The sequence below is a fragment of the Bubalus bubalis genome, chromosome 5, assembly GCF_019923935.1.
Source record: "Bubalus bubalis isolate 160015118507 breed Murrah chromosome 5, NDDB_SH_1, whole genome shotgun sequence".
NCBI lineage: Eukaryota > Metazoa > Chordata > Mammalia > Artiodactyla > Bovidae > Bubalus > Bubalus bubalis.
The window spans coordinates 50,687,304-50,707,642 of record NC_059161.1 but is presented as its reverse complement, the minus strand read 5'-3'; the positions used below and the strand labels follow the sequence as shown (position 1 = coordinate 50,707,642).

General features: G+C 37.1%; 1 protein-coding gene and 1 pseudogene across 4 annotated transcripts in view; one reads left to right on the top strand and one right to left on the bottom strand.

Annotated features, from left to right (window-relative positions):
* The window catches only part of AHCTF1 (AT-hook containing transcription factor 1), a 94,067-nt gene that overhangs the window by 25,349 nt on the left and 48,379 nt on the right, over positions 1–20,339 (top strand). For all 4 annotated transcript variants that reach the window (XM_006062425.4, XM_044943084.2, XM_044943083.2 and 1 more), the window contains exons 4-12: positions 1,409–1,589; positions 7,056–7,263; positions 9,046–9,162; positions 10,540–10,624; positions 11,960–12,110; positions 13,861–13,993; positions 14,079–14,260; positions 14,680–14,741; positions 15,576–15,704. In XM_006062425.4, the coding sequence (XP_006062487.4) occupies positions 1,409–1,589; positions 7,056–7,263; positions 9,046–9,162; positions 10,540–10,624; positions 11,960–12,110; positions 13,861–13,993; positions 14,079–14,260; positions 14,680–14,741; positions 15,576–15,704 (1,248 nt within the window). The remainder of the gene's footprint in view (positions 1–1,408; positions 1,590–7,055; positions 7,264–9,045; positions 9,163–10,539; positions 10,625–11,959; positions 12,111–13,860; positions 13,994–14,078; positions 14,261–14,679; positions 14,742–15,575; positions 15,705–20,339) is intronic.
* Positions 1,907–2,320, bottom strand: LOC123333713 (annotated as a pseudogene).

The window sequence follows — 20,339 nt, the reverse complement described above, 5'->3', positions numbered from 1 at the left end:
GAGGAAATGACATAAGAAGTGAAGACTATGAAACAGATTGCAGAAGTATATTCCAGAGGTGACATGGACAGAACTTGTTGACTTTTAATTGGATGAGTGGTTGATACCAGATGAAATATAGGGGAAGGAAAAGATTGGGAGAGGAGTGATAGATATCTTCAAAAGGAGTTCAGTCAACTGACTTTTTTTTTTTTTTTAAACAAAGGCACAGTATCCCCTCTTAAATTTGCTTTTTTAACTGCGTTTAAAATTACTTAAGGTAGCATTATCAATAGCTTCATATGTAGTATTTATATGAGGAAGGCAGATTACTTAGCCTTCACTGAAGGAATTACAGAAAACATACTTCAGTTTTATAGACATTATTACCATAATTTAGAAAAGGAAGATAATCCATGAAATTATAGCTTTCAGAATTAGAAACACTAAAGAATGTTTTGTGTACTAATGAAATACTGAGAAAGCCAGTGTTTTGTCTGTAATAATAGATTATAGCCTGAAACAGACTTTAACCTTACATTAACATGTAAACCACTGATAGTAAATTTTCTCTTTTCTTTCTAGGATGTTCATCAGTATTATAGTAGAAATCACCAAATACTTATTTATCAAGTATCGTACCAAATTAATTTCTGTGAATCAATAGGAAACAGAAGGAAAGTTAAGTGTAAACTAAAACCAGACTATTAGGTATAGACATTGAAAATTTGACTCATGAAGTGAAAAGGGAAAATAGAACTCCATAGTGTAACTACAGTATGATTTTCTTTAAGTAATTTCAGTCCTTGTTAAATTCAGTAATCCAATTAGTGTGAAAGCTTGGTGTGAAGTCCATTATAATGTAGTCCTTTTAAAGGCTAGACCTCTTCAGGGTTTACAGCATAAAAAGGACTTAAAAAAAAAAAAACCCGCAAACAGTAAATTTTTCTGGAATGATTTATTTTTAGTCTTCTTTGGAGAAGAGGCTATATATACTTTTACAGTAGCTGGTTTAGAGTTTTAAAGTGAGAAGGATCTAGGTTTGAATTTTAATGGCTTAATGACTGTGTTACTTGAATAACTCAGCTAAACTTTCTAAGCCTCAGAGTGTTATCATCTTTAAATGGGTGTAACTATATATAGTCCAATATCAAAGGGTTATCGTGCATTGATTAGCATAATGTCTGGAATATGGTAAACTCTAGGTAAACATCAATTGTTTTTCCAACTGCATGTTGTAATTCTTACATCTGAAGATTTCATAATGTTACTCAGATTCACAAGTATCAAATGTAGATTTGTGCTTCTGTATTAGAAATGTTAATATCTGTATAACTAGTAACCTGCTTTAACTTCAGAATTTGTTGCTTATGCATTTAATTGTGTTTTCTCACTTTGAGGAAAACAAATGATACATTCTGCTTTCTAGGTAACAGCTATTGAACCTATAATTAATCATGGAGGAGCCAGCGCAAGCACTCAGCATTTACACCCAAGTCTGCGATGGCTTTTTGGTGTGGCAGCTGTGGTAACTGATGTTGGACAGATCCTTCTTATTGATCTATGTTTGGATGACTTGTCATGCAGTCAGAATGAAGTAGAGGCATCAGGTAATTAATTAGTCATTCTTGGCTTAAAACCCAAAATTGAGCACCTGAATATTCTGATGCATTGCTGCTGCTAAGTCGCTTCAGTCATGTCTGACTCTGTGCGACCCCATAGACGGCAGCCCACCAGGCTCCCCCGTCCCTGGGATTCTTCAGGCAAGAACACTGGAGTGGGTTGCCATTTCCTTCTCCAATGCATGAAAGTGAAAAGTGAAAGTGAAGTCGATCAGTCGTGTCCGACTCTTCTCGACCCCATGGACTACAGCCCACCAGGCCCTCTGTCCATGGGATTTTCCAGGCAAGAGTACTGGAGTGGGGTGCCATTGCCTTCTCCGTTAACAGCGGCTAGGCATATTATATTTACTTGGAGCTGGTATACTTGGTGACAGCCTTAGTGCCCTCAGACATGGCGTGCTTGGCCAGCTCCCCAGGTAGCAGCAAGTGCACGGCAGTCTGGATCTCCCTGAATGTGATAGTCGAGCGCTTGTTGTAATGCGCTAGGTGCGATGCCTTGCCAGCGATGCGCTCGAAAATGTCGTTGAGTTCATGATGCCCATGGCCTTGGACGAGATGCCGGTGTCCGGATGGACTTGCTTCAGCACCTTGTACACGTACACGGAGTAGCTCTCCTTGCAGCTGCGCTTGTGCTTCTTGCCGTCCTTCTTCTGGGTCTTGGTCACAGCTTTTTTAGAGCCCTTTTTAGGGTCAGGAGCAGACTTAGCCGGTTCAGGCATGTCTATATGGATTGGTTTTTTTTTTTTTTAATAATCAAAAAAAAAGGGGGGAGTCAAAAACTTGTTTATATGTCTTTTTAAAAATTGCTTGCTTGTATTGTTTGATTTTGTGCACCGTGGATATTTTTGGCATGAGTTACTATGTTTTATTGATGAAGTGTTTATAGACTAAAGTAGTTCTTGAAAGAGAGACGTGTTCCCAGATACACAACTGAATAACATCATTCAGGTTATTAAGTAAACCAGAAGAAGGGCTGAAAGGTATAAAATCTTGATCCTTATCAGACAATATAAAATTATCCAACTATGTAGGATCTAACACTGTTTTTGGCATACTGTTTATGTTTCTGTGGTAAGCCCAAGATAGAAATAAAGTAGTTTGATAGAAAACAACAGTAATTTAAAAGTCTTCCCTCACAAAATAGCATCTTGAAATAGAACTAAAGCTTAATTAATTAGTAAGTAAAGAGAGGGTGGTGACTCAGTGGTAGAGAATCCGCCTGCCGGTGCTGGAGACAAGGCTTCCATCTCTGACCCAACAAGATCCCACATGCTGCAGAGCAACTAAGCTCATGTGCTGCAGCTACTGAGCCTGTGCTCGAGAGCCTGGGAGCCGCAACTGCTGATCCCACGTGCCGCAGCTACTGAAGCCTTCTGGGCCTAGAACCTGTGCTCTGCAACAAGAGAAGCTACCCACATTGAGAAGCCACCACATCCAACCAGAGTGGCCGGTGCTCACTGCTAGACAAAAGCCCGCCCAGCAGCGAAGATGCAGCACAGCCAAAACTGAATAAATAAATACAAATTTTTTTATAAAATGTAGAGAGACAATTTCCCCTTTTAGTACTATTGTGCTTAGTCGCTCAGTCATGTCTGACTCTTGGAACCCGCTGGACTGTAGCCTGACAGGCTCTTCTGTCGTTGGAATTCTCCAGGCAAGAAGACTGGAGTGGGTTGCCATTTCCTACTCCAGGGGATCTTTCCAACCCAGGAATCGAACCCAGATCTTCTGCATTGCAGGCAGGCTCATAACTCATTGAGCTAGAGGGAAGCCCTTTTTTTTTTTTAGTATTATGCATATATATTATAAGTCTTCTCTTCAGTAGTAGTTTGTTTTTATGATTTATGTTACTCTTGATTGGTTTATGTAGGAAGCAAAGCTAACCTAAAAACTTTAAAAAAATGTGTGTATTATCTATAAAGTTTTAGGAAAGGACTATTTAACCTTGAGGACCTTCTTGATTTTTAAAATAGTCCTGTAATATTAGTGCAGATCTTTTAATTTTTGGATCAGCTAAGAAACAGATGCAAATAATCAATATTTTGTCCCAATATATAATAATGAGTATAATTATTAAGAACTGTTGGTATGTAATAAAACTGATTCAGTCAGTTCAGTTCAGTCGTGTCCGACTCTTTTCGACCCCATGAATTGCAGCACGCCTGGCCTCCCTGTCCATCACCAACTCCTGGAGTTCACTCAGACTCAGTCCATCGAGTCGGTGATGCCATCCAGCCATCTCATCCTGTGTCGTCCCCTTCTCCTACTGCCCCTAATCCCTCCCAGCATCAGAGTCTTTTCCAATGAGTCAACTCTTCGCATGAGGTGTCCAAAGTACTGGAGTTTCAGCTTTAGCATCATTCCTTCCAAATAACACCCAGAACTGATCTCCTTTAGAATGGACTGGTTGGATCTCCTTGCAGTCCAGGGGACTCTCAAGAGTCTTCTCCAACTTAAAACTGATTAAAACTACAATATTTTGGTAAAAATTATGTTTGACAAGAAATTGAAGAACCAGATTATCTGATCAAAATTTAGATCTGCAAAATATTATGTGGAAGAGTTTGATTTGGTAGAAATAATGGCCCCACATGCACTTAAGGGAAAAAAGTTCTCATAGTGATGGAAACTACACCTTGAAATTTGATATGTATTGAGGTCTGATTGATCTTAATAAAATCTTGGGTAAATGAAAAGAATTGATTAGTAAGAATGACAGTAACTAAAAATGAATTTGTGGACTATTAGAAATGATTTAGCTACTCTTTGTAGAAAATTGATGATAGAATTAAATAAGCTTAATGGAGTTTTGCTCCAGAGTGTGTTTTGTGCATGATATCATTATAGTTATAAGGCTAATTAAAATACCTGTATTCATAATTAAAACTCATCAGATCAAAATAGTAGAGTTGAAAACATGTTTTATTTCAGTAGTCAGTAGTTCCTTTCCACACAAGAGTAATTTTTTAGTGAAATTTTATAATTTTAATTTTATAGTGAATTTTTTCTCAATTATGAGAATTAGGAAGCTGGTGAATTTTATAGCATACAAAAAGTTTTGGAGTTTAAGCAAAATGTATATTTTTGTTTACATAAATAATTTATGATTACAATTATATAGACTTCACTGAAACACACATAACATAGGAAATGAAGTTCCTAAGATTTATCATACTATAAGTACTGTTTGTAACTTTTCCAAACTTAACAGTGTTTCTTATACATCTTTACACACATCACTACATAAAGAGTCTGCTTTATTTTCTTGAATAACTTTGCAGTATTCCATTGAATGGATTAGTTATTTTGGCAAAGTTTTATCACTTGCTATTTTCTGAGGAGAAAAAAATCAGAAGCAGGATGGATTAGGGGGCTACTCAAACAAGTATAATGTGATAGGATTTTTTCCCTCTTCATTAACAGCATTGAGGGAATCTGCTCTTGCACAACAGTTACAGCAATAAACGAGCCTGAATTTTTTTATGTAAACATTTGAGACATTCTCAAGCAGAATAATAAAAGAATTCCCACAAACCTGTTACCTAAGTTCAACTTAGTTTTCAAAATTTACCATATGTGCATCTGTTCTATTTCCCTTTCCTCCCTTCTCTCTTTGAGAAAGCAAATAATGATTATTTTACTACTAATCATGATGCCATTTACCACTGTTAAAAGCATTAATGATTACTTGGTATAGTGTTAATTACTAGTCCATAATGAAATTGCTATGATTTTCTCTAAAGCATCTTTTTGCATTTGAATTGTTTGAACCAGGATCCAAACACATTACATTTGACAGTTTGCATCTCATGTCTATTTAAATGTAGAGCAGTCTTTCCTCTATCCTCTCCTTATACATTTATTTATTTTTAGTTCCACTGTCTTGCTGAAGATATTATTTTGGAATGATCTATGTATCTTCACGTGGTGTCATTTACATTTTATATTTTCTGTAAATGTAAGTTAGCTCAGATTAGATTCAGATTTAACATTTGACAGGTATCTTTCAGAAGTGCTGGGTATTTCATAATGGTTCACAGCAAGAGGCACATGGTGTCTTGTTTTATATTTAGTGATCAGTGGGTTTAGGTGATGACAGCATGAGCCATCAACCTTTGTACCAGTGGTTCTCAACTGGGGGTGGGTTTTTTGCTCTCTAGATTTTTGGTCATGTTTAGAGATAATTTTGGCTGTTAATACTGGAGGGAGAAGGTGCTAGTGGCATCTAGTAGATAGAGGCCAGAGATGCTGTTGACATCCTATAAAGCGCAAGACAGCCCCCACAACAGAGAATTATCTGACACAAAATGTTAATAGGGCCAAGGTTAAAAAATCATACTTGAAATTAGTTGTTTCTCCATTGACATTGTTGCCTAGATCTCTTATTTCAATAGGGCTGCAAAAATGCTTTTAAAGTTCTGTTAATCTAAAAAGAATTTTTTTATTAACTAGGTGTATTTGTTTATCTTGAAATACAATTTGTACAGAAAAGGCAGAATAAATGCATATGTTACTGTTTCTTTAAGTACTGATTTTCCAAGTAAGAAGCTGAGTACCAGTGGTTCAGTAAGGTCTCTTATAAGTAAAGAAGGTAGAAACTCATGGGGTTTTACATAATACTTAATATGCTTTATTTGTTTATTTTCATTATTTGTTGTTGTTGTTCTCAAAAGTGTCCTGTTTTTGCTAACGAAGGCACCTTCATGGAATCTGACACATCACCTTAGATTTTGATAGCTTCCTAGATTTCTGGCACAGGATATACCAGGCTCATTGGAGAACGAGCCATTCTCCAAGGGGAATATTTAGGTTGTTACTCCTAAATTTGAATCAAGAAACCATCAGCTTTATTTATGATTGTTAAGGAAATTAATTCTTACTTACTAGTTTTTGGCTGTGCTGGGTCTTTGTTGCTGGGTGCAGGCTTTCTCTAGTTGCAGTGAGCAGGGGCTATTCTCTAGTTGGGAAGCACAGGCTTCTCACTGCAGTGGCTTCTCTTGTTGCTGAGCATGGACTCGAGGGCTCTCAGGCTTCAGTAACTGTGGTACCCAGGCTCTGGAGCACAGGCTCAGTAGCTGTGGCGCATAGTCACCCCACAGCATGAGGGAATCCTCCCAGATCAGGGATTGAACCAGTTTCTCTCTCCTGCACTGACAGATGGATTCTTTACCACTGAGCCACCAGGGAAACCTCAAGAAAATTAATTCTGTTAAAATGGGTAACATTTGATATGTACTGTGAGATTTTAAAGATATTACACAATTAAATGTGTTTTGAAAATTGTAACATTTAAAATAAAGGTGGCTAGTTCATATAGTCAGTACGCTTTGTTATCACTAATCTTATTTTAATTGACCCCAGTAGTTCTCAGTTGCTGATTTGAATAATGGGTGACATACTTGGTTTTATGCCGTTTAGAGTTTGTTAATCTTACTTGTCCTATTTATTTTTTAGACCTTGAAGTTATAACTGGCATCCCAGTTGAAGTACCGCACATCAGAGAAAATGTGATGCGAGAAGGACGCCATCTGTGTTTTCAGTTAGTCAGCCCATCAGGAACAGCCGTTTCAACCCTTAGTTACATAAACCGGACAAATCAGCTTGCTATAGGTTTTTCTGATGGCTATCTAGCACTTTGGAACATGAAAAGCATGAAAAAAGAGTAAGGACAACTTTTTAATTATTTATTAGTAATTTCTTTCTGAATATACTCAATTACTAATATTTAAAGATTAGCATAAACAGGAAAAGATAGGGTAGACTAAGGATTGAATGCATAAGTTTCCATTACATGAAATCATGACTTGGTATAAAAAGGAGTGACTTAGTATAAAAAGGAGTGACTTAGTCAAAGTCACTCAGTCGTGTCCGACTCTTGTGACCCCATGACTGCAGCCCGCAAGGTTCCTCTGTCCATGGGATTCTCCAGGCAAGAATACTGGAGTGGGTTGCCATTTCCTTCTTGCACATCAATTTAAGTTGAGTCAATGTATTTAAAGGGAATTTTGCTGAATTTCCTGCTAGTCCAGTGGTCTGGACTCTATACTTTAACTGCCGTAGCACAGATTGAATCCCTGATCAGGGAACCAAGATCCTGTAAGCTGCACAGCATAGCAAAAAAAAACCCAAAAAACCCAAACCTGGCATTTTAGTCATTGTGGAATTCAGTTTGTTAGTAAACTTTGACTCTACTAAGATATCTGGTATGAATTCTTTCTGAAGTACTTTTCTGCATAACCATATGTGTAAGGTAGTTTAGTAGTTCTCAGTTGACAGAAAAAAATAAAGACTTTTTAAGAAAATTGCAAAATACTGTGTTTAAAATTTTTATGCTGTCAAAAACTTCCCCCAAATATAATTGTATTGATACTTTTTAATTAAATCTTTATTAAAATTATTGAGGAATCCATTTTATTAATTTACCTTTATTTATTGAATTATTGAATTACCCCCCTTTATTGAGGGAGGTAAGACACTATAGGTTTTAAGTCATATCTCTATTGAGTTAAATAGATACCTATTTGTCCTTTAAGTTGTCAGTTTAATATTTCTTCCTTTTTCTTCCAAGTAATATTAGAATATTTTCTTGAGTAACTTGTCTTTCAGATGAGTCAACAAAATAGTCACCTTTCCAAACTTTCTGCTCAGTTTGTCTCACCAACAAATTGGTACCTACTTGGCAGTGTTTGGTTGATTATAAATGTTTGCCAAGTTTGAAGTGAGGGAGAAAGAGAGAGATGGAAAATAACAACTTATATATGCCAGACCTGTTTTTTTTTTTAACCGTTGGTTCTTTGATGATACTGAGGTGTCAGTAGCCCCCAAAGTAAACATCGACTGTCCTTGCACGTCCTCACACTCAGTTTTTCTGCACAGCGCCAGTGATGCAGTGGCAGTGCTGTTGCCTAGTGGCTCCCTGTGGGAATTCCGTCTCCCCTGTCTTTGTTTATACCTTTTATCAGCTCTTGTCTTTGAATTGCTCACAAAGGAATGCCTGGAGAACCTGGCTTCTAGAGGATTTTCTTGAACACTATGTTCTCGTCACTAATTACGCTTTTTCAAGGGATTTGTGAGGCGTCTTCAGATTCTAACTCATTCTGTTGCAGTAATGGGAGACTGACCCAGCTGCAGCAACTGAAGTGGAGTGTTGTGGTGGTATTTCATCTCTTTCTAGAGTACCTGTTACTGGGGAACAGTACATAGTGGCATACATTTATATGACTGGAAGGAATAGTTCGTGCTTTAGTGATTCTAACCCTTCCCAGTTCTACCTGGGAAATGGGGTGCCATGCTCATTTTCTTGATGTCTTGTGCCCTGTGTGTTTTTGAAGATAAGATGATTGTAAGAGCAGTAACCCAAATGCTTACATGAGGCATCTTCTTCCTTTTTCATGAAATTGTAACTTAGAAGTACGAAGTGTACTGATTTTTGTGCCTGTTACAGATACTACACACAGTTGGAAGGTGGAAGAGTTCCTGTATATGCTGTCACTTTTCAAGAACCTGAGAATGATCCTCGTAATTGCTGTTACCTCTGGGCTGTTCAGTCTACACAAGATAGGTAAATGTGATATATCTGGTTTTTAATAATATTTGTCAAGAATGGCATGGCAGTTAATTTCTTTTGCAAAGCTTTGTGCTGTATTTCCTCTTTTTAATGAGAGCCACATAATTCGGTGAATTAGTAAGTAGCCATTGAAATGACTTTAAAAGGTAAATAATTGTTCCTATATGTTTGAGTAAGTTTGAGATATCAGTAAGAAGAAATTGTGCGTGCTTGACTTGTTTGGATATATTTCAGAGAGTAAGCTGATAACACATTAGTAGGCAACTTCTTATTCCTCAGACAATTTTTATGGCCTTCTGTGTTCTCTCATAAGAACATTTTTCCTCTTTTATAATCTCATTCCTTTTTTCTCTTGATTGTATATGCCTCTCATTTTTATGTATCCCTACTTTGTTCTCTAGTTCTTCTGTTGTACTTGCCTTTTGCAGTATATTCCTAAGGTTAATTTGGTTAATTTTCCCTTCTCTTTCATAAGCTTTAATTTTATCTCAGTGTAGCTTTTGAGAAATCTTTCCTTTCAGTTTAATTTCCAACTGGTTAGCTCATTCATTTCCAGTGCTGGAACAGTGTAAGTATTGATTTTCTCTTATTTTTCATTGATGTTTAGTGCTTTCTTTGGTGTTCCCAATACGTTCTCTTCCCAAACCTGTTCTACTTTAAATTCTAAATACCTGAATTGTGGTCAACTTAGGTTTTTGTGTTAGATTTCCTCACTTTGAGGTTTTGTCTTAAGCTTTAGTACATCAGTGAGGGAAGAATTAATTGATTTAAGAATTAATTCACTTAGTTAAAAAATTAATTCTGATTTAAAGAATTCATTAATTAAGGGATTGACAGATTCACTTCTGTCAATCCTGGAGGAAAATCGAAATAAAAATATGGAGACAGCTATTGGAATAGTCCTCATTAGGTCCATATTTCCATCCAAGTGTGATGTGGGCTGGCAGCAGCTTGAGTAATGTGCCTTGTGAAGACTCCGTGTGGTGAATAAGAAGACATTTATCTCAACAATTTTTGTATCCCATTTATTTTTTCTTCCAATACTGTCTAACTAAAGCACACCTATGGAAGACAGGGAGAAAGAATGAATTTTGAGTAGCTTTATAGTCTTCCATGTAAGATGTCACCTAAAATATGCAAGCAACATAAGCTTAAGTTAATTAGAATCAGTAAAAATTAAATCGGCTGTTATTTCAAAGGACTACATTTTGTGAAAACAACCAAGTAAAACTAAATTCTTTATAGCAACTTCAGTTTTGTCACATGCACTCAATATTGTATGCAAATTAAATTTATTTGAGCAATAAGAGGTGCTTAATGCATTAATATGGTATTTAGTATTTCTCCTCAGCTAATTTCTGTTCCTTTCAGTGAAGGGGATGTTTTGAGTTTACATCTGCTTCAGCTGGCCTTTGGTGACAGAAAGTGTTTGGCGTCAGGACAAATCTTATATGAGGTAAATGGTGATACAGGTTGATAGTATCAGTTTTGTTTATTGTTTGCCTATTTGAAGTCTTGGTTTTAAGCTATTGAGATATTACAATCTTTTCTTCTATTCAAGTTAATACTGTATTCATAATATAATGTAAAAAGTATTAGATTTAGGGATCAGGACACTGGTATTTTACCAAGGTGGCAATCTTAAAATCTTCAGGTATAATTTTTCTCTAGAATGATGAGATTAGACAAGACTCAAGCTTATGGCCTAGTTGGTAGCCAGGAAAAATAACCCCACTTTGTTGCTCTAATATAACAAGCAGTAAGCCATGGGGTAGACTTTATAGTCTGGTTGCTTATAGTTGTAAGAGAAGATAAATGCATCTAGCATTTTAAGTGACTGTTGTTCTGGCTGAATCCTTGAGGAAGTAGTGAAGTGCTGCTAATAACCAAATAACCATATTTGGTTAGCTGTCACAATACTTTCTCTAGAACAGGCTTTTTAACCTTGTATTTGAGGGTGTGTGATTGGGTTTTAGGGAATTCATGAAGCCCTTCAATTTTGTGTGGTATTTTTATGATCACAGTGTCCATGTCGTCCCCGAACCCCCCTCCTCCAGCTCTCCAGTTCCACATCTGTGGATTCAGTCAATCTTGGATCAGAAATATGGGGGGGAGGAATTCCAGAAGGTTTCAGAACACAAAACTTGAATTTGCTGTGCCACAGCAACTATTTCTATGGCATTCACGTTGTATTAGGTATTAATAAGTGATCTAGAAATGATTCAAAGTCTATAGGAGGATGTGCATAGGTTATGTGCATTTTATGTAAGAGACTTGAGCATCCACAGATTTTGATATTAGAAGAAGGTCCCGGAACCAGTTCTTCATGGAGAACAAGGGAAAACTATGCATTCTTCTAGAGAAAATAGAAGCTATTCTTTATAGCTTTTGTCAGATTCTTAAAGGGATCAGTGAATAAAAATTTAAGAACTAGAGCAAGAACTTCAGTGAAAACAAAGAAGTAGGTTTGCTGGTTTAGAGAATATGTATTTGTAATTTCATTGCTTAGGTCCAATTTATACCCCAACCAGTAATGCATGAAGGTTCCTGTGTTTGATAACAGCTTTAGAAGATTTATTGATAATTATTTTTGAGAAACAAAATTAGCCTTTCTATTTGTGTTTTATCCCATGTGTAAATTTTAGAGCTTTCTTGAATAATTTGTTCTCTTCGGTCTTTTAACTTTTTTGTTTTCTTTATATTGTGTGGAAATTCTTGAACATTTAATTTTAGAATAACTTTTTCTTAGAATCCTATTAAGACATAGATTGGTGTACATGTTATATTTCAGGGGTTGGAGTACTGTGAAGAAAGATACACACTGGACCTCACCGGTGGCATGTTTCCTTTGAGGGGACAGACTGGTAATACCAAACTTTTGGGATGCCAGAGTATAGAGAAATTTCGATCTCACGGTGACAGGGAGGAAAGCATGAATGAAGGTTGGTTTAAAGCACTTTTATTATATATCATGTGAATGCTTAAGATTTGTCTTGATTTAAGATATATGACAGATATTGGTTTCTAGAGTTTGTACTCCTGGCAGTTAAGAAGTTGGAATACTAATTGTGGGATTTATTTAGGACTGTGTGAGATCCGAGGTATTTCTTGTTCTCCAGATCGTGATGTGTAGAACTCAAGAATTGAATAGATTAAGGAAATGAGCAACCTCTTTATTTTTATCTGGCTCTCAAAACAGACACACACAAAAAGGTCTCTAGTTGTGACTAGTATGAGTAGTCTCTGAATAATGTTTACTTCTGTATTTTTTGAGACATACACAACAAACATGCTTTGTTGTCTTGAATTTTTTGTTTCCTCTAGTTGTTCTTCCTGGTAAATATTGTGACAGAATGAAAGTGGCATAGATTTTAGAATCCAACATGGATTCAAATCCCAGCTCTGTCACTAGTTGTGAAAGTGAAGTTGCTCAGTCGTGTCCAACTCTTAGCGACCCCATGGACTGCAGCCCACCACGGAGGAGCCTACCAGGCTCCTCCATCCAGGAGATTTTCCAGGCAGGAGTACTGGAGTGGGTTGCCATTGCCCTCTCCAGGGAATCTTCCCAACACAGGGATCAAACCCGGGTCTCCTGCATTGTAGGCAGACGCTTTGCCATTTGAGCCACCAGGGAAGTCCTTTCACAAATTATTTAACATTTGTGACTAAGCTTTTGTTTCCTTATCTGTGAGTGGAATAATACATTTATACCTTCTGCAAAGGGTGGTTGTTAAGAATTGAATGGGACAACATGATAGGTTTATTCAGTTCTGGGAATGCTTAGTGGGGCCCTGGTTTAGCTTGTTCCTATTGGGATTTATTCTCATGTATAGCTTATTCATCCTAGAGATTTCCTCTGTCCTGGTCCCCATTTTTCATATCCAACTAAACATGTCAAAACAGAATTTATGGAACTCTGTCTCTTACTCCCGACTCATATCTTTTTTATATTTCCTATTAGTTATGTCTTGGACTTTTACTTTCCTTTTTCCTTCTATTGGTCTCTCATCTTTGTTCCTATCTTTCCATTCCACGTACCATTTGGGTACTTGTCTCTCTCCCCTACCACCACTGCCTTAGCATATAGCTGGATCAATCCTTCTCAGCTAGAATTCTTCTACAGAGTTAAGCCCTAAAGCCCAAAGATATCCATTTTAAGTATTGATATTCTCTGGGCTTCCCAGGTGACTCAGAGGTAAAGAATCCTCCTGCCAAAGCAGGAGATGTGGGTTCAATTCCTGGGTCAGGACGATCCCCTGGAGGAGGAAATGGCAACTCACTCCAGTATTCTTGCCTGGGAAATCCCATGGACAGAGGAGCCTGGCAGGCTACAGGCGCACACACACACATAGTCTCTGGTACTAGCAGTGATTTATTTGTGGGAGAACTTTCATTCAAATCATTTTCTACTTTCTCCTTACAGCATCTTGAAGTTGCCAAACTGTTAACTGAAGACAAGCCAAAGTTACTGTTTTTCTGATGAATGCATTTTAATAAGGTCTTATTGAAATAGAAAAACAGTCAAGATAGAAGTGAATGAACCTCTTGTTACAGAATAAATGATAGAAATGTGTTTTAACAAATCAGATATGAGTTAAACCTCTTAATTTATGGGAAAATCTTCCTACTTATATTTGTTGTATTTATTTTGAGATTATTTATTCTGTTTTTAAAAATTATCTCTTCTTTTAGCTCTGTCTCCTGACACCAGTGTTTCAGTCTTTACCTGGCAGGTGAATATATATGGACAGGGAAAGCCTTCTATATATTTGGGGCTTTTCGACATAAATCGTTGGTACCATGCACAAATGCCAGATTCATTAAGGTATGATTTCTCTATGTATGTAAAATTCTCTAGGAATTTTTATGTGTAGTAATTTATTGACTTAATTGTATAAAATTTCTTTTAGATCAGGAGAATATCTGCATAACTGCTCATATTTTGCATTGTGGTCACTGGATGCTGTTGTAAGTAGGACTTCTCCACATTACATCTTGGATATATTAGTACACGAGAGAAGTTTAAGTCGAGGAGTTCCTCCCTCATACCCACCTCCTGAGCAGTTTTTTAACCCAAGTACTTACAATTTTGGTACGTATTTATTTAACATTACTTTTTGAGAAAAATAACATGTAAGAGTATGTATATGTGTGCTGTGTGTAGTGTATTATCGTTCATTTCTCATTATGATTAGTTAACATGTATGGATAAGTTACGATGTTAACTTGATATATGTACACAAATTTAATGATTATATGTTTTATAGAAAAATTATCAATATTTGAATTTGCTGTAAAACATTAACTATTTCATATTAACTGAACTTGTGATAAGGTTTGGTGTCTTGTTAGGATAGAAATATAGGGACAAATTATTTTAAAATTTATTGTATGTAGTAATACCATGCCTTGCCTAGTAATCTGTTCTTAGGATAAATTTTGTTGTACTAATACCATCCCAAATATAACATGTAAGTGGATTTTTAAAATCTTTTTTTCTTTTTATTTTAGATGCCACTTGTTTGTTAAACTCAGGAGTTGTTCATATAACTTGTACTGGCTTTCAGAAGGAGGTGAGTAAGAAATAACAATTTGGACAGAGTGTTTCTTCTTGAGCTGAAGTCAGATCATGGATTTAAACTTTAGTGTTATTTATATAAACTACTCTTTCATCTTAAAAGGTAGCTTCTGCTAGGCATATGAGATAGCAGCTAGTAGCATCAATTACTGACGGCAACCTTCTAGGAAGAGCTATTAGGGTGTTTATAGCAGCTTTATATGGATGTTAGCTCCTGAACCCTAAGCAAAAGTAAGTCAGTACCTTACTTTACTCCATCTTCTTAATTCTCTTCTTTCTTAAAAAGCATATGCGTAAATGAAGTAATGCAAAAAAGGTACCTGGCACAGTGGCACAGAGACCAGCTCAGAGTGGATTATGTTGAAAATACTTTTCCAGGAAAACATTAAGTGGCATATCCTTAAACTGATAATCAGCTAGATATGGATGAATGTCATATTTATACTTCATATCAGATCTCTTTCACATTAGACCAAGAAGAATAAACTGAAGCTTTTTCTTTTGTGTGTATTAAGTTTGTTAAGATCTGTTACCAAGTCTTTCAGCTTTATAGAAGATAACAGGGTTACCTCATATATAAGCAATTTAAAATTGCTTTTTCAGTAGTACTGATAATTGCATTATCAGTAGTAGTATTTGTGACTGACAAGCATTGGTTACCTCAAGAACCTATGAGCTCTTTTCCTTGCAAGAAGCACAGAAAGTAGTCTTCCACAGTTTTCATTCATACTGTTAAGTGTAAAGTAGGGTAATGGGTTTATTAGTTATTCTTAAATTTGATTATTTGAATTGATTATTGACTGATTCCTTATTAATCATTCTCTTATAGACTTTGACTTTTTTAAAGAAATCAGGACCATCTCTCAATGAAGTCATTCCTGATGGTTATAATCGATGTCTTGTGGCTGGCCTTCTCTCACCAAGACTTATTGATATTCAACCTTCCAGTTTAAGTCAGGTGAGAGATTTTTAACTCTTTTTGTTTCTTTTGGATCATGTCATTAGCTTTCTATTACAACAAAAATCTATTAATTTCTTAAAAAGTAAGTTAAGTAGTGTAATGCCAGCTTTGCACGTCAGTAGCTGTGGTTCTTGGATTTGGCTTAAAATTCATACCTGCAGGATCCCATAGGTATAACTTGACACCAGGTCTATAGGCTAGTGAAAAAAAAAGCTGACTGGAAACTCAACTTTCAAAAAACAAAAGATCATGGCATCTGGTCACATAACTTCATGGCAAATAGATGGGGAAACAAAGCAGTGAGAGCTTTTATTTCCTTGTGCTCCAAAATCACTGCAGATGTTGACTGCATCCATGAATTTAAAAGACTCTTGCTCCTTGGAAGGAAAGCTATGACCAGTGTAGACAGCATATTAAAAAGCAAAGACATTATTTTACTGACAAAGGTCCATCTAGTCAAAGCTATGGTTTTTCCAGTAGTCATGTATGGATGTGAGAGTTGGACCATAAAGAAAGCTGAGAGCTGAAGAATTGATGCTTTTGAACTGTGGTGTTGGAAAAGACTCTTGAGAGTCCCTTGGACTGCAAGGAGATCCAACCAGTCCATCCTAAAGGAAATCAGTCCTGAATATTCATTAGAAGAACTAATGCTGAAGCTGAAGCTCCAATACTTTGGCCACCTGATGGGAAGAACTGACTCATTAGAAAAGATCCTGATGCTGGGAAAGATTGAAGGTGGGAGGAGAAGGGATGACAGAGGATGAGATGGTTGGATGGCATCATCGACTCGACGGACATGAGTTTGAGTAAACCCCGGGAGGTGGTGATGGACAGGGAAGCCTGGTGTATGTACTGTGAGTCCATGGCGTCACAAAGAGTTGGACAGGACTGAGCGAGACTGAACTGAACTATAGGCTAGGAAACATCATGGATGCATCAGGCATGTCATGAGTAGAAGTCATAGTTGTTTTAATAAGCCCTTGATGTGGTTTCTGATGGTTTGAGAACCACTGCTCTATAAAAACTGCTCTTATGAAAGGCTATTAGTGAAGATTCCAGGATTCTGCAAAACACAAGAGAGGTACGGGAGTCAGACTTAGTAATGGAAGCCAGGCTTAATTTCCCAATGGATACATAAATAAAAATATTGTAAAATCCACACAGTTTTTAGAGTCACAATACATTTTACCAGTCAGGAGACATTTTTAAACAGTGTTGTCTAGTGACAGCTTATAATTCAACATTTTAACTTGGTATTTGCTGAAAGTAAACAAACCCCAGGTCGTTTTTCCTTGGAGAAAGAGAAAATGTTTTAATAACTCTTTTCCCTAAAATATTGTTTGAATTAACTTATTTAAATAATTGTAGATATGTAGCGTAATGAATTATTAGGGAAGGGGCCTTTTAAATACCAGATGAATTGTGAATATTGTTGCTGACGGTTTAACACCTGCAGTTGGACTCTAATACCTAATGTCATGAAAATAAGAGAAATGGTCAATCTATTATCAGGATTTTTTTTTCCCTTTCTCCCCTCCTCCCTTTTGTATCACTGTACTGAGCAAATATTGACCATGTAGTTATGTTCAGTCAACCCTCGGTACCCATGAGGGATTGGTTTCCTGGACGCCCATAGATACCAAAATTGAAGGATGCTCAATTAACTTATCGGAGAAGGCAATGGCACCCCACTCCAGTACTCTTGCCTGGAAAATGCCATGGATGGAGGAGCCTGGAAGGCTGCAGTCCAGGGGTCGCTGAGGGTCGGACACGACTGAGCAACTTCACTTTCACTTTTCACTTTCATGCATTGGAGAAGGAAATGGCAACCCACTCCAGTGTTCTTGCCTGGAGAATCCCAGGGATGGGGGAGCCTTGTGGGCTGCCATCTATGGGGTCGCACAGTCGGACACAACTGAAGTGACTTAGCAGCAGCAGCGATTAACTTATATAATAAGGCATGGTATTTGCATATAACCTGTGCACACCCACCTATGTACTTTAAATCATCTCTAGATTAAAGTACTTAATACAACATACATGCATGTCAATAGTTGCTGCTGCTGCTAAGTCACTTCAGTTGTGTCCGACTCTGTGTGATCCCACAGACGGCAGCCACCAGGCTCCCCCGTCCCTGGGATTCTCCAGGCAAGAACACTGGAGTGGGTTGCCATTTCCTTCTCCAATGCATGAAAGTGAAAAGTGAAAGGGAAGTCGCTCAGTCGTGTCCCAACTCTTAGCGACCCCATGGACTGCAGCCTACCAAGCTCCTCCATCCATGGGATTTTCCAGGCGAAGTACTGGAGTGGGGTGCCATTGCCTTCTCCTCAATAGTTGCTGGCACACCTCAAATTCAAGTTTTGGGGGTTTTTTGGAACTTTCTGTAATCTCCCCCACCCCCAAACGTTTCCTATCTGCAGTTGATGAGGAACTGACTGGATATCAACATTTCAGTTTGGTTTTGCTCTTTGTAGAACCCCTTTAGACAAATATTGACTATCCTTGGTTGGTCTCATGTTAGCTTATCTTTGCTTTCCAACTGTGTCTTGTTTGCCTCTTGATTTTGATTTCTGGGAGATGTTTTCATCTAATTTTCTTTTTTTTAGATTTAAAAAATTTAGCCCCAATTTAAAATTTCTACACGCTCTTACTCTTTGATCATTCTTTTTTGGTAGTATTCTGTTCTATTTTATGGATGAAATATCTTCTAGCTCTGTGTTTCAGGTTTTATTTAGTTCCCTGTATTATGCCTGTTTTATCTGGAGTTATTTTTTATTATTTTAGTCTTTTTGATCTGGTTGTTATTTAGTTGCGCAGTCATATTTGATTCTTTGCGACCCTATGGACTATAGCCTGCCAGGCTCCTCTGTCCATGGGATTCTCCAGGCAAGGGTATTGGAGTGGGTTGCCATTTCCTACTCCAGGGGATCTTCCTAACCCAGGGTCTGAACATATGTCTCTTGCATTGCAGGCAGATTGTTTACCATCTGAGCTGCCAGGGAAGCCTTTTGATTTGGTGGCTATACTTAAATGTTTGATGGTTCTTTTCTTTTCATATGTTAAGTGAGTCAGTAACAGATAATAAACTGTCTTCTACATAAACCGAGCTCTGAATTGGGTTCATTAAAAAACCTTAGGTAAATTTTGTCTTGGTGGCCCTTGCTCATAGGACCCTTTGGTCAGGAAATTATCTTTCCCTGCCACAGGCTCCAAATTAGTATTAGTGTTCATCATCCTTAAGGAGCACTTTAAGTGCTCCATTTAATTTTTTTTTTATTTTAGAGAATTAATACTGATCCCCCCTATTCTGTATTATGAAACTTAGTTACAAGCAATGATATATAGTTTTAAAAAGAAAAGTAAAGTGAAAGGTTACTTTGGTGGTGCAGTGGATAAGAATCCACCTGCCAGTGCAGGAGACATGTGTTTGATCCCTGGTCCAGGAAGGTCCCACATGCCATGGAGCAACTAAATCTGTGCTCCACAACTACTGAAGCCTGTGCTCTAGAGCCCAGGAGCTGCAACTGCGGAGCCCACATGCCACAGCTCCCGGGGTCTGCACACCCTGGAGCCCGTGCTCTGCACCAGAGAAGCCACTGCAACGAGAAGCCCAAGTACCGCAACTGGAGAGTAGTCCCCACTCGTGGCAGTTAGAGGAAAAAACCCATGCGGCAACAAAGAACCCCGTAGCCAAATATAAATAAATAAGTTTTTTTAAATAAGAAAAAGTGAGAAAAAATTAGCTATAATTCAGCCATTCAGCCATGTTAGTCAAATAGCATTTAGTATCTTTTTGTGATTCTTTTGAATCTGGTAATTCAACCCTAGGTTTCTTTCCACTTACATAGATAAAACATGAATAATTTCAATTTAGAAAATAGGCTAAAGTATGTAGAGGCATGCAAATATTGGCATTTTGTTGACTTTTTATGTATCTTTTTAAAAACTTTATTCCTAAAATAGACCAAATTGAGCTGAATTGGTTAGTAATGGATATGTTGAGATGAAGCAAAAAAAGCGAGGAAGAGATTCCTTCAAAATGTTAGAGTGGTTACCATGGAGGATGGGAGGAGTGAATGGAAATTTCTTTTGATTAGGTAGGAGGAGACAGGGCTTCTGGCAAATATTCTTAATCTAGACTTGGACCAGTTTCGTCAGTGTCCAGTTGGTAATTAGTTGTTAGTTGTATGTATGGTATATGGACTTTTTGATGTGTATACTTTCCTGTATCTCTTTATCCCACCATATACAATAAAAAAATGATAGCATATATACATATATTTGTTATCAGGGTTTTTTTCTGTGAATGACATATTGATATACTTTTTCTCTAATTGGGTTGTTTATGGAAACTCTTTATAAAATATGTAGATATTTATCTTGTCATAAATCTTACAGATAGTACCCCTTTTGTTCCCCTTTTGTTTGCTCTTCACTGTTTCATGATATCTCGTATCACATTCAAAATAATGTTTTTATAGTCAAATGCATTTTATAGCTCTGACTCTGGCTTAAAATTTTAACACCTAAATGTTTCTTTAAGGCTCTAACTCATTTTCTGTGTGTCAGATAAAATAAAGATTCAGTTATTTTTCTCCCAGATGATTAGTCTAGCTGTGTTATATCATTTGT